A 14,453-nucleotide genomic window follows, 5' to 3' on the forward strand; every position below is an offset into this window, starting at 1 on the left:
CACAGTCTGGCACTTGTTTTCAGCACGTGCGTCAGGTTCAGGCACAATGTGGCGGGAGGGGAAGGCTGAATGAAGGACTAGGCTGATTGGTTAGAGGGGGGAACATCTTTAAAGAACACTCAATCCCCATATCCATCCAGCTTAACAGAGGACTAGCGGCCAGTGGACCAGACCAACCTGACTCGCCACCAGATCTTTAAGCCTTGGGCAGCGATAGAAGAAAAGGGATTCTGGAGAGGGGAGGGAGGAGATGAGATGAGAAGACAAGAGAAGACAAGTGTGCTTTGCTTTTGTGTTACTTTGCCAGCCAAAACAGATCAGCTGTAAGCTTCAGTGTAGTCCTTTTAGGGTGTTAAATTTGCTATTTAAAAGTGCTTTACGTATACACGTCTTTGCACCTCCCCATCAATATAAATAGGTTGGATGGGTTAAGTTCAATTACAGTTATATGTTAAATAAAGCTTTTTTTTAAAAATAATACATGTGAGATCCTGCAGAAGTGGATTTGATTTTTAAAGTGCTAATACAATCAAGTAAAATGTTAACTGTCTAAAAGGCTTACCTACAGATGGACTTAAAAATTGACAAACTAGTAACAGTTGTTTTTATCATTGCAATTTCTGGTTAAAAGACACAAAGACACATGGTAATATTGCACATTTCTTTCTTCATAAGGATCATACTGAAGCTGAAGATATCTGAAACATTATAGTGTTTATAAATACTTTCAAGTCATGTAAAAATGTAAATGTGATTTGTGGCAGATGGATCTTAAATGCAACTTTATTTAACATGCAAATATGTTAATACTTTATTTAAAATTTTAAACGTGCCGTTTTTTTTACATAGGCCATTACATAGACATGTTTTCTTTCTATTGATCTAAAAAAAAAAAAAAAAAGATAAGTTATGGAAGCAAAATAGCCCCAAAATCTTAAAATTGTCCAGTGCATGAAAAAGCAATGGTTCTGCCTGTAGTGTCTAGTGTCAAATTGCAACACATTTCCTATTGGTGAATGGTAAAGTATTCTTTCTTTCTTAAAATGTGACTTTGCTCATTTATAGAATGTAAGCAAGTACAAAAATAGTGTTGTTGAAGCACTGTAAGGTGTGTAAATTAACAGTAAATGAACAAGAAGAATAGACTGATAATTGCACATATCAAATGTCATTGCAATAACCTCAGAGTCATTTTTTTTTTACTAAGACAAGGAATGAGTACGCAATTTTTCACACACACACTCCCTTCCTGAAATGTTTTGTAAAAACTAGCAGTGTCCTTTCAAAACATTTGACATGTTTCTTACATCTAAGAGAGTTCATTGATTTTGAAACTTGCACTTAAATAAGGATGAATTAAAAGGTCCATAGGTCTACTGTTAAAATCATTTGTTTGTTGTCTCTCCCACAGAGTCTGCGGCAAAAGCATTCGGTATCCCTCTCGCCCAGGTAATCGCAAACGATCGGGCACACAAGCAGCGGCAGGATGCTCTGAAAGAGAGCCGACGGGACTGTCTGGACTTGGAGGCCAGTGTTCTTCACTTCCGGGCTGAGAAATCGCAGCAAAATGGAAACCGGCCACTTGGCAATACAGCCTTTTCAACTGGTGCTGCCTCAACACAAGCATTGGAGGTCCACAGCAAACCTCCCACATCAGCGTTCATGGACAACACCTCACGCATACACAGACGGGTAAGGGAAACAATGTGTGCATATTTCTTTAGAACTACTGTAGGCTATACCAAACATCCTCATGAGAAAGTTCATCAAAAGTCATACTTCCTAAAATCTGTGGTATGTACATTTAAAGCTACACTACTGCGTGTAGTATACTGTATGTACGTTTGACAGTTGAAGCATAAAACTACAAGTTACTACAAGAACATTGTTTAGGTCATTATGTGAGTTGTGCTTCAGCTCCACTATTACGCGCGAATGAATCTGATGGCTTGATTACAGATGAACGCTTTAGCAGTGTGAATATCACTAACAAAACTCTCCCAATAATGAAAGACAAATATATAGGCTATTTGAAAAATATGTCTTATGAGCAAGTTATTTTATATGCCATTGTTTTTTGAGTTAGGAAACACTGACATTAGACATAACGATTGCTATTCATATCAGACAAGGGTGGAAAGTAACTTGGCAAAGCAAATATGGGAAAATAGTTACTGGTATTGTTACCAAAAGTCATTGTTGGCTATGCGATGTTGATTCATGTTTTATTACGTGCATTGTCCTTTCTCCTTTTTGCTTACAAACTCTTTTCGATTCAAGGTTCGGCTGTTGTGGCTTCAAGCGTCTTCAACTGCATAGTAGTTGCCTTGCCTAACTTTCTTTCTTTGACTTGAACAGGAATGGACGAATGATGAAAGTTTGCAGTTTCCCTGTCCCGATTAATGAAAAATGATTTTTCAAAGTTTTGTTGATTAAGAAAGATTATTGGAGTGTGTTTTACAAGAAAATAGCCTAGTCTTTCTACTTTGTTTCAATATCATGTTTAATTCATTATTATACTTGATATTTCTTTGTAATTTCTGTGTAGGTTTAGAAGATGGTTTTATGGTGTACTCTTTTGATCACTCATTATTTCAATTGTTCATTTTGATAAACAAATAAATAAAAATAAATGTAGATTTAAGATGATTTGGGTCTTTTGATCTAGTAATCAGGGGCTGTTTATTAAAACACAATACACAGGTCATGTTGAACTTTGAACTCAAAAAACATCTGGAACTCAAATGAATGCATAACGTTAGGCCTGACAGCTATACATGACAACATAACACTGTTAAGTCTGCGTAGTTGCTGACATCTCATACGTGAGCAAATAAGAGGAAAAGGCACTATCTACACAAATATAAATCAGGGCCAATAGATACTGCTTGATATCACAAACCTGGCATTCAAAGAATTCCCCTCGGTCAAGTGGCGATATGGTACATCCCTATTATTCTCAATGTTACATGAGTACATGAGATAAAATTCTGGTTGAGGCTTATAACCCAATCTGAGCAACTTGTTCATAAAAAAGCAGAAAAAGTGATAATTCACTCTTCTCATTTACTTTGGCAAGAATAAAAGTTATTCTGAAATACAAAAAAGACAGAAATGCTTCATTAAATCATTTTTGAGGAATCAGATTTTCCTTGGTCTTTTGAGATACTGTAAAACAAAACAAACTGATATGTTCTATATCTAAAAAGTTATATAAAGTTAATTCTAAGGAATTGTCAAATTATAATGAGAAAAATAATAACAATAAATTTAAATATAAAATTCAAATGAATTTTAATTCAATTTTAAATAAAATAAAAATGAATTAATTAATCTTGAGTTTATTCTGCACATTTCACTGAGTGATCATAGGCTTTAAAAAAGACTAAAGAATGGGACAGCTAAAACAATATTTGATAAAAATATATCCTTTAAAAAAACTAGAAGACTTAAATAATTGACAATTAACTAAATTAAAGTAAAGACACTATTGTCTTCTGTAGAGATGAAATTGAAGTTTCATAATTGATGAACTTTTGCAGTTATTTTCCTGTTTATTACTGTGAAGCTGCTTTTCAACGATCTGTATTGTATAACGCGCTACATAAATAAATGTGACAGATTTGACATAAAAAAATGATGTTATGACCACTTTAATGAATAAAACCGTGTTAATTAGTTCAAGGTACAATAAAGTGTATATTATGAATATGAGGAATATCTTAAACATTAAGGCATTCATCATATTAATAATGGCTAAGATTGTTATTACTGAGTCAGGCAGCAGTCAGCGTGATTCAGGTTATTGTTTGATGCCGTATGCGAGATTTCCATACCTCTCTCTCTCTCTATGACTGGAGACAACCTCTCTATGTGTGGCTGCATATCAGCAGGAGGGAATGAGATCTATGCCTGTGTCTTTGCCAAATCAAACTATCCATTCTGTCCACCCAAACATGGAGAGAGAAAGGAAAAAGAACAGATTACTGACATTCAGTCCTCATTGTGTTGACATTTGAAAAGCTTTTATAAAAGCTGTGTACATTTCTTTTGTATATATATATAGCATACATAGATTTATTGTGTTCTTTTTCCCCCCGCTCCACTGATCAGTGTGAAAGTGTTTCAGGTGTTTACCTGTGTTTAATAATCCATTGGGCTTTCGCTCAAATTAATGTTGTCACTCTGACCTTCATCGTTTACGCCTTACGTACGCCATATATCTTAACCGTCATTCCTGTGACTATTGACTACTTTTAACCTAACCTAACTATCTTTTATTTGTGTCTACATCAGGGAGGGATGTCTGTAGACTGCATCTCTGATCTGGTTGAGAGTCAGTCCAGACTACTGGAAGCTCTGCAGCTTTCTCACCCTAATGAGCTGGAGATGAAAAAGGCTGCTGGTCGAACACAGGCCAAACTCAGTCTCAACCCCATCTACAGACAAGTTCCCCGAGTGGTAGAGCGCTGCTGTAACCACATTCAGAACTACGGTGAGCTGCAAACACCATTACAGCACAACATGTCCAGTCATTAAGTTTAAATTGGCACAGGAAGTTGAACTGAAAATTGAATTAGATTGGCAGGCAAAGAAATTGACTGAATTGCAATTGGAACAAGTTTGAAACAGTATGGAAATTTCATTAGGCTAAGACAACTTATATCATTCATTTGATTATGTCTATTCTTACGTATAGTACTTTTTCGCTATCTTTAACTGATTAAACATTTCTAATATATGACGTTAAATTAATTTATGAATGTTAAAATCAACCCATCCATAAAAAACTATTTAAATTTTAACATACTGCACTACACATTATACACCACATTGTTTTTAGACAACTTTATATTATTATTTTAGCTCCTTCCCAACAGGGAACATTCTCAGAACTTTCTAGTGGGGAAAAAATGAGATGGGAGGGAAAACTGTTTCAAGACTTTTGGGTTCGTTTGTAAAACCCAGCAAGCGCAAAGTTTCTCAGGGTAGGGAATACAAAAGATTTGCGAGAGAACGCTAAAGCATTGACACTTTTTCCGCCCCAATCTTATATTTTTTTCCATCATCTTGGCCCTTCAGGGGCTGCGTAAAGTTACGGCAAGGTTCTTTTAAAGTTGTCTTTTAAAGAACAAATGTTCTTCCAGTAACATTAATAGAATGTGCGTTCAATGTTATTTGGTTATAATATAATGTTATAATGTTATTTCAATGTAAACATTTTAGTTGGAAGTTCGTATAATGTTTATTTTATTTTACTGGTTTTTCTGAGAAAAATTACAAAATGCAATGTTCCCATAACAAAGATAAAATGGTTTTAATACATAAAAAAATGGCATTTTGAAAGTTCAGGGAACATTCAGATATAACTTAATGGCAACGTTAGCAAAACGTTTTTAGAAAAATCTTTGAATAGCTGGGATTTTGAATAAGCAAATTGCTTTGTTGTGGAAAATAAAGTGATATTCCACCATTAAAGTTAATTAATTAAAAATAATACAATACATATACAAATACATACATACATATAATACAAATACAATACAAAATTCAATAGGTGGCATTTCAAACATTGTATTTTTAACGTGTTCCTGGAAATACCCTGTATGTTTTGTGTATGTTCATAAAAGCATGTGTGTTTGTATAGTTTAATTTCTTTGGATTTCATTCCAATTATAATTTTAATTTAGCTTTAATTCAAATTCAAGAATGATTTGATCTGATTTGAAGACCACTTTAAGAGGCATAAGTGAAATGCTTATGAACTATCTGGGAGTAGTTAGAAACGCCATGTTAGAAATACTGAATGTAAACCCAAGTACTTTCTGAGAATTTTGTTCTTTCCCTGAAAAATAAGTGAACTAATTTGAGTACATCCTCAGGCTCATAACACACCCTTGGTTCAGGTTACAAATAGAAGGTCACCCAGATGAGACACCACTCAAAAACAGTTAACTGATATCAAATCGGGAAGATGAAATATGAGCCCACCACTTGTTTACTATCTCTCTCTCTCTCTCTCTCTCTCTCCAGGATTACAAACTTTAGGGATTTTCCGTGTAGGCAGCTCCAAAAAAAGAGTCCGTCAAGTAAGTTGGTTAGTTCCATCTGCTCTCTAGAGCCAGTTTACGTCACTGCACCATACACAACATTTGTCTCTCGCATGTGGCATGCGCCCCCTGTCTTTCATATCTAGAAACACACTGCTGTCAGTATGATACTGACACACTGTTTTATCTGTTTGTGCAATGACAGTCTCCTTTACAGTGAATGTTTTAAATACTGATCATAGCATGTACGGTGTCTTGTTTTCATAGCTGACCTCAGACTGACTGTGATTTGTGTGTGTGTGTGTATATTATGCTGTGTTTATACAGGAACAGGATACATGGGATACTTGGGTCTGGTGTGTGGTGGCAGTTTGTTTGATGATGTTTTATCCCTCTGTATCCTTGTGTGTTTTCAGCTGCGCGAGGACTTTGACATTGGGATAGATGTCGTGTTAGACGAGGAACACAGCGTTCATGACGTGGCTGCATTACTGAAGGAGTTTCTGAGGGACATGCCTGACCCCCTGTTACCTCGAGAACTCTACCGGGCCTTTCTGCACGCTAACCGTATGAGCATACTGCTGAAAGACAGACATTCACAAATGTTTTAACATCTATTATTATACAGGAATCAGCAAACCCAGTTTAATGGTGTAATTCCATAAATATCCAAAACACTTCTCATTATTGTATTAGCTGTAATGACATATGTTTTGTTTGTCTCACAGAGTTGAGAGGGGCAGATCAGTTGACATACCTGCAGCAGTTGTTGTACTTGTTGCCAGCCTGTAATTGTGACACTCTGCTGAGGCTCCTGACGCTTCTTCATACAGTACAGGAGAATGCAAAAAGCTCCACTGGACCCAACCAGCAGGAGGTATGGTATAGTTGTCATTTATGGTACAGATGTTTTTACCAAGGAAAATTTATTGTGTCATTTTTTTAATATGTAAAAACAAGAGATGATTCACTTAGGTGTGTTATGAGTGGCAATGTCATAGCTGGACATTGTTTTTAAATATTTAAACGAAATTTAGTTTTTCTGATAGCTATGTGCCTAAGGAGACCATTGCAATTCACGGATTACATATATTATATACATATTGTACATACATGCATACATAGACACACACAAACACGTTGGGTTTCCATGTTTTATAGGGACTTTCCATAAACATCGTTTTTTTTAATACTGTACAAACTGTATATTCTATCCCTTGCCCCTAAACCTACTCATCACAAAAAACTTTCAGCATTTTTACGTTCAAAAAAATATCACTTAGTATGATTTATACGTTTTTTTTCTCATGGGGACCAAAAAATGTCCCCACAAGTATTTTGGATATTGCCATCTTTGTGGGGGTTATTATTTTTCTGCCATCATTTTTGTTATTACTATTATTATTACATACTCGATGCACGTTGGTTTTAATTGTGGTTAATTTAATTTCTCTGTCATCTGCTTTTTTTGCATCAGCATGTTTGTATGTGTGGAATCTTTATTAAAAACAAATATTTTCCAGAAATATCTTGCAAAGTTGTTTAAACAAACAAACAAAAAAACACATTCTGCATTACTTATTAATTATAGTATTGCATTAAGGTTTTGCCTATTTGTGACAGCAAAACCTTTAGCAGTGCATTCTGAACTACTAAAATTCATAAACTGGACACAAACTCAAAAAGTCTCAAAAGTCTGGTATATTCACCTTATGTCTATGAGCTGGAGCTGGATATGAAGGTTATGCACTGATGCCCGTTATAAACATCCACTGACATATAGCCGCAAAGTAAATAAATGAAATATAAAAATCACCTCAGTAGGATTGGAACCTAGCCCCTTGTGTAAACCAACAAACCATTGTCCTGTAACTGACAGTACCAGATTTAATAATGCCAGTACCCAATAATTGATATGAAACTCCCACCAGAAATGACTATTGGTCGAATCAAATTTTAAAAATCAAATCAAGGTTCTGACCTATTTTAAAATTGGTGTTGTGATTAGATCTCAGGTAACAAGATGACGGCAGCAAACCTAGCGGTGATCTTTGGGCCCAATCTCCTGCAGAAAGAGAGAGGATCAGAGAGAGAGCTCAGCCCTCAAGCTCTGGGCATAGAGGACAGCACTGCCATCATCTCCGTCACCCTAATGCTCCTCCAGAACCACCAACACCTCTTCATGGTGAGAGAGAGAGAGAGAGAGAGAGAGAGAGAGAGAGAGAGAGATGAGTGGAGGTGTGGAATGATATGAGGGAACAGAGGGAATACTATTAGGTCACTCAAAACAAGAAAAATGTTGTTCCAAACTCACATGACTTGAACACAAAAGGATAAATGCAATGGAGACTGAAGCTTTAACATTTCAAAAGGCCACCAGAACTCCGGAATTTCTCTTATTGTGTTTCATGGAAGAAAGCGATTATGTGCAAATGATAAAATAATTTTAATTTTTGAGTAAAAAATAAAGTTTCAGATGTTTTTTCTGGGAGAACAGAACAATGGATAATATTGTAGGCCTAGATATGATACATATATGATATATTTTTGCACACACAGAGCTTGAAAGATGGCTTGGTTGAATTATTTCTCGATTGTGTGTTTTATTTCATGCACAGGTGTCTGCTGAGCTGCAGCAGGAGGTGCTCATGAGCCTCATTCAGACGGACCCTGACGTCATTGACTATCTGCTGCGCAGGAAACTCAGGTCAGCTTTTTGACTGATAATAGATCTAATAGAAGAAGAATATAATAAATATGGGATTTTATTAGAGCAATAGTCAGGCTCCGGAAGTAAAAACTTTAGTAAGGGATATTTCACCCAAAAATTAAAATGATTTCATAATTTACTTACCCTCAAGTCATCCTAGGTGTAACTTATATGGCTTTCTTCTTTCATCCAAACACAATCGGAGTTATATTAAAAAATATATTGGTTCTTCCAAGCTTTATAATGGGAGTGAATAGAGCTTTTGAAGCTCCAGAAAAAAGCGTATCCATCATAACTGTAATCAATACAGCTCCAGAGGATTAATAAAAGCCTGAACCGAAGCAATGCGTTTTTGAAAGAAAAATATCCATATTTATAACTTTATTAACTATTCCGTCGGCGAGTCTAGTTCAGGCGAATAGAGTAAAACTAAACACCGGTCACGAATTAGAAGTCTAAAATGACAATTTTTAAAGAGAAATGTCGGAGGACATTGGAGTTTGTTGCCCAGCCGTTTGTTTGAAGCGCGAGAGGTGTCCTCTCTCACCTAAGCTTACGCTACTCCCACATCTTACTTCATGCGTCGGGTCAGAGGTCACTCTCCCGCCGGAACTAGACTCGCATACAGCTGTTACCGAAAGTCAGTGATTATAGTTTATAAAGTAATAAATATGGATATTTTTCTTACTAAAACGCATCACTTCACATCAGAAGGCCTTTATTAACCCCCTGGAGCAGTATGGATTACTGTTATGATGCCTTATTGAAGCTTGGAAGAGCCATGATATTTTTTAATATAACTCTGATTGTGTTTGGCTGAAAGAAGTCATATGATGAGGGTGAGTAAATTATGGGATAATTTAAATTTTTGGGTGAACTAACCCTTTAAATCCCTACAAATCTACTGTAAGCTAAAAAGTTTTTAATAGTATTTGCTTTTGTTGAAGCCATCAGCCCACATTATTTTACCTTGTTTTTGTGGAATTCCTGGTAAAATGATTCTGCAAATAAATGTCCACCAATCAGAGAATCGCAACAAGCACTTCGCTACAAAACAACTTTTTAGCGCCCGCCCACTGACGCACTGCGAATGATGTAATCTGCTTGTTAAATTGTGACATATTTAATACTGTTTCTACGCCAAGTGAGAAAACAACAGCCTCAACAGCCGTTTATGAGATCAGTGTTGTACTTGTACCCTTGTCTTTTTGTCAGATTTTCAAATACTTTTTTGATTAATGTTGCGATTTACCTCATAGCTGTTTGGTTTGGTTCATCCCTTTAATGAAAACTCCCTGTTGGTAAAATGTATGTGAAAAATACTTCTGGAACAAAGGCAACTGAAAAAGTGTGCGCTGTTGCACTGTATAATGTAACTTAATCGGAAGAATTTTACATATAATTGCTTTCTTTATCTTAAAGGACAGACCTCTACTACACATTATGTATTATGTTTTATGTTTACATGGTTAATAAGTTAAAAACTACTAGACTGCATTTTTTCCTCACTCTTAACACTGAGTCTAAAACATCTTTCCTTTGTGACAGCAGTAGTAGCAGCCTTACAATACAGACGGACTCTGGTGGTCGGAGGGACACACAGGCATCTCTGGACTCTGTGAGTCAGTCCAGTGATGACCTGACATCCCTGGAGCCACTGTGTCCTCTTTATCCAGAGACATCTGCGATAGGAAGTCTGAGCAGTGAGGTCTTCCTCAATGTTCTTCATCTTAACACTAACAGGAAACGTGAGTAATGCCGAGTTCTTCTCAATGAGGCAGTCGTTAGACTAGTAATATCTACTTCCTACTTTTGGGATTCTGTTTTCTCCCTCAATTTTAATTATGGAATTATTGTCTACACTTACCATTCAAATGTTGGGATAAGTAGGGAGTCAGTAGAAACAGTAATATTGTGAAATATTGATAGTATAGTGATATATGATCAATTAATGCATTCTTTGCTGAATAAAAGTATTCATTACTCTTAAAAAAATCATCCAAACATTTGAATGGTAGTGTGCTTTCCCATGTGTAAATGAATGCAAGCAAATATTGTATGGATATTCTTGTATGCTTTGTATAACAGGCTCCTCTGAGGTTCCACCCAAGTCCATGATTAAAATGAGGCAGTTTCATTCCCACCACAACCTGCTGAGTCTGACCCAGTCTTCCGCCAATGCCCAGAGTGATGAGCTCCAGGAGCAGAGGCAAAGTGTTTCAAGACAGACCTGCTCAGAGGACCGCATTCATTTTAGTCTGGGGCGGCAGGACAATGGCTCGCAACCACAGAGTCCTAGAGAGAGGGGCATCTGGGTTCGACAGAGCTCCAACGCCTCATCCACGACGTCAGACGACAGCAAGCCACCAAGCAACTTCTGGGACTTTTTCACTGGCAAGGTGTCAGGCTCAGAGACTATAGTATGACCCATAGATGAACAGATGTTGTGTGTGTGTGTGTGTGTGTGTGTGTGTGTGTGTGTGTGTGTGTGTGTGTGTGTGTGTGTGTGTGTGTGTGTGTGTGTGTGTGTGTGTGTGTGTACCGATACAATTGTAGAGAGAGAACTAGCAGTATATACACACACAGATATAATCTATCTGTGGACACTATACTGTTTATATAATATAATCTTAACTAACACCACTCTTCTAGAAAAAGAGCATGTTAGATTATCAAAAGATTTATTATAAACCTGTCAGAACTGCATAGCATAAGCTGTAATTAACCTTTTCTAAATAGAAAGCAGCTTTTATATACAGGAATCCTCAACATACACTCAGCAGGAACCGAAAATTTCAAAACAGTCAAAGGCTGACATCTCGTATTATATTTGTTTACGTTAGCATTGAAGCTTTCTGAAGTCATTTTCTGATGTATTGGCAGCTGATTGAGGCTTGGTCTTCACCAATATGGAAGCTTTGACATATATCAACAACTTAAACACATTTCCTTTTTGTAAATAAAGTGTATATAGTACATTTGGTAGCTTTGAATTCTTTTGATCTGTACCCTTAAATGTTGTACATGTTGCTTTTCAGATACCTGTTGTCAGGAGAAGCCCTTCGCTGCAAAACTTCTTCAATGACCATTCACAGTCTCAGAAAAATTAGGTGGAGTGGAAGACTTTCTTTGAAGGATGGGATATTTTTGATAACTTTTTACCTTTTGGAGAACATGCTCTGAACTCATGGCATCACTGAACCACAAGGGGTGATTTTTACTGGTGTCAAGATTACATTGACATTAAACTTGCATTTGACTAGATCCTGTCCAAATATCTGAAATGATCTCTATTAATGCTGGACTCACTGTTGTTCTGGATTAAAGGCAGGATTTCCTCCAATAAGAGTGAAACTGTTCAGAGTGAGCATTGCCATTTCTATAGCTGTCAGTCTAATAAAAACTCCAGACTCTAATACAATCAACCTACCAAGCTTAAATGCAAGACTGATCAAGAAATGCACATTAACATAGATGAAAGGGCTACATATCTATTGGACTATATATTGAGTTGGAGCCAGGTCATCTTTGCACACATAGACACACATAGAAAGGTAGTTTCTCAACTCCTTATTTACTATAAATCATTTTTAAAATACTTTTAAAATTATGTATTATCAAGGTGCTGTACAGAGTCCTTGACTATTGCATTGTCAATACAAGATCTTTACCAAAAATGTGCACCTCTTGCTCTTGATGGAAATAACATCACAACATGTATTTCCATCAAGAGGTGCATCATTTTTTTGCTCAAGATCTTGTATAGACAATGCAAGAGCCAAGCACTCTGTAAAGTCTACTCCATCACATCCCAAAGACTTGAGTTAATGAATTTAAGGTCTGGACTCAGAGTTGCCCATTCATGTGTGAAAATGATTCTTGATTTCAGCCCTCCCAACCATTCTTTCACAATTTGAGCATTATGAATCTTGACTATTGTCATCCTGGAATATGGCCATGATGTGTCTCACATGTTTAAGAAATGAAAAGCTACTGTTGCCAAACATATAACATGCTAGAAACATAAGTGCAATCTATTGGCAAGGCAATAGTAATCAGTGAGCGGAAATCAAGCTGGTCACTTAACTGTTTGCTTCATATTTAGTTGGGTTACCATGAATAAATAAGAGATACAGAATAATATTTTTCATCATTTTAAATTCGAATGTAGTTAGTTGTGTTTAATGTTCACAATATGAATATTTTGTTTTGTTTAGACTACTTCCATGCTATGTTTCACACTTGAATGCTTGACATGTCGTAATGGCAAACAAACAATTCGGAGGAAGGAGTTTAGTGCACGTGAAGGCAGTAGGCTATGTTGACTTGGATAAGCATAATCCTCTCAGAGTTTTAAGTAAATGGCACTGATACTAGCGAGTTTTAGAAAGCGAGGTCTACACAATAATTAATTCCCTTACCTGCCCAATAAAAAAAGATTCAATCCATGATTCAAAAGGACTTTCTCCGTCATCACCTTTACGGAAATTGTTTGGTCTTTGTTGGTCTCTCTGTTTCCTGGCTTTATACATTTTATTCTTCTAAATCTACATTTAGCAATTCTCACGTTGTCTTCGCCTGTAAAGCACGGTAATAAGTGTGTTCCATCGTCAATATCGCATCACCAAACAACATTACGCTAATAGCGTATCTGATGCGGCAGCCAATGAGCGTGAGGATTATCTTCGTCGTTTCATCATAAGGTGTGACCCGCATCATACGTATAATTAAACCACTTTATAGAAAACTATTATGAGAGCAGTCTTCATTTAATGTGTGTACAACATTAAAACGAATCTTAACATAAACACTATAATGCTTAATCTATAAAACATTTTAATTAGCATCAAACTCTAGACATGAGAGTTAAGGAGGGACATTAGAAAGAACTAGCATCTTTAACTCTAGCCCCGTTTCCCAGACTAAAATGCATGTTGAGCTATTTTAACTGAAAGCAACTTGTTTTTGCAAAACACAACATTTTGTCTTAAGATGCACAGTGATGTTTTCTAAGGCACATTTAATACAGGTGCGCAAATGTCCTAATTGAACTAAGGCCAAATCCTGGCTTAATCTAAACCCTGTCTGTGAAACCAGGCTTAGATGTTGTCCTAAAAGTGATTACATGATGATGGCACAATCTGATTGTATGAAGTCACATGGGTGTTGCCCAGTTTAATGACATCATAAAGACACAGAGACCATATGAACCTCCTTGAGCTGGTTGATGTGTTTTTGTTTGTTTTTATTTGGGACAGGGTGAACCAGTCCCATCTTTCATCCACACTGTCCACTCCACTCCAAAACCAGATCATTCAGCTGGTTTACTTTTTTTTATTAAATACATTGCTTTATCGAAAGTGCACTTTTTTCAAACCCAGTATGGAATAAACATATTATTACAATGTTATGGAAAGAGGCGGAATGAAACAACTAATGCTAGCATGATGTAGCATTGTATTGTGTTCTGTCTCATGTTTTAATGTACAGGTGAAACTCGAAAAATTAGAATATCGTGCAAAAGTTATAATTTTGGTGATTGTATCTTACAGCTTATAAAAACCCCAAATTCAAAATCTCTGAAAATTAGAATATAAAAAAAGGAATTTACATACAGAAATGTCAGCCCTCTGAAATGTATAATCTTAAATAGGTTTATAGTTATATATACTAAATATATTAGTTTCACATTT

The 14,453-nt window shown here is 36.2% G+C and overlaps 1 protein-coding gene across 7 annotated transcripts in view; it reads left to right on the forward strand.

The window, feature by feature from the left end:
• Positions 1-14,165, forward strand: part of arhgap36 (Rho GTPase activating protein 36) — a 37,249-nt gene extending 23,084 nt beyond the window's left edge. For 3 of the 7 annotated variants that reach the window (XM_077229490.1, XM_077229495.1, XM_077229493.1), the window contains 10 exons: positions 1,412-1,692; positions 4,297-4,495; positions 6,034-6,089; positions 6,467-6,617; positions 6,779-6,927; positions 8,059-8,235; positions 8,669-8,757; positions 10,312-10,508; positions 10,849-11,159; positions 11,799-14,165. In XM_077229490.1, coding sequence (XP_077085605.1) covers positions 1,412-1,692; positions 4,297-4,495; positions 6,034-6,089; positions 6,467-6,617; positions 6,779-6,927; positions 8,059-8,235; positions 8,669-8,757; positions 10,312-10,508; positions 10,849-11,159; positions 11,799-11,870 — 1,682 coding nt within the window. In that variant the 3' untranslated portion in view covers positions 11,871-14,165. Of the gene's footprint in view, positions 1-1,411; positions 1,693-4,296; positions 4,496-6,033; positions 6,090-6,466; positions 6,618-6,778; positions 6,928-8,058; positions 8,236-8,668; positions 8,758-10,311; positions 10,509-10,848; positions 11,739-11,798 lie in introns of those variants that run through there. The other 4 variants (XM_077229489.1, XM_077229492.1, XM_077229491.1 and 1 more) reach the window with 2 other exon arrangements.
• Positions 14,166-14,453: the final 288 nt, after the last annotated feature.

Source organism: Siphateles boraxobius, unplaced genomic scaffold, assembly GCF_051911475.1.
Source record: "Siphateles boraxobius isolate OS27281-9 unplaced genomic scaffold, OSU_SipBor_1 130, whole genome shotgun sequence".
In the NCBI taxonomy this organism is placed as follows: domain Eukaryota; kingdom Metazoa; phylum Chordata; class Actinopteri; order Cypriniformes; family Leuciscidae; genus Siphateles; species Siphateles boraxobius.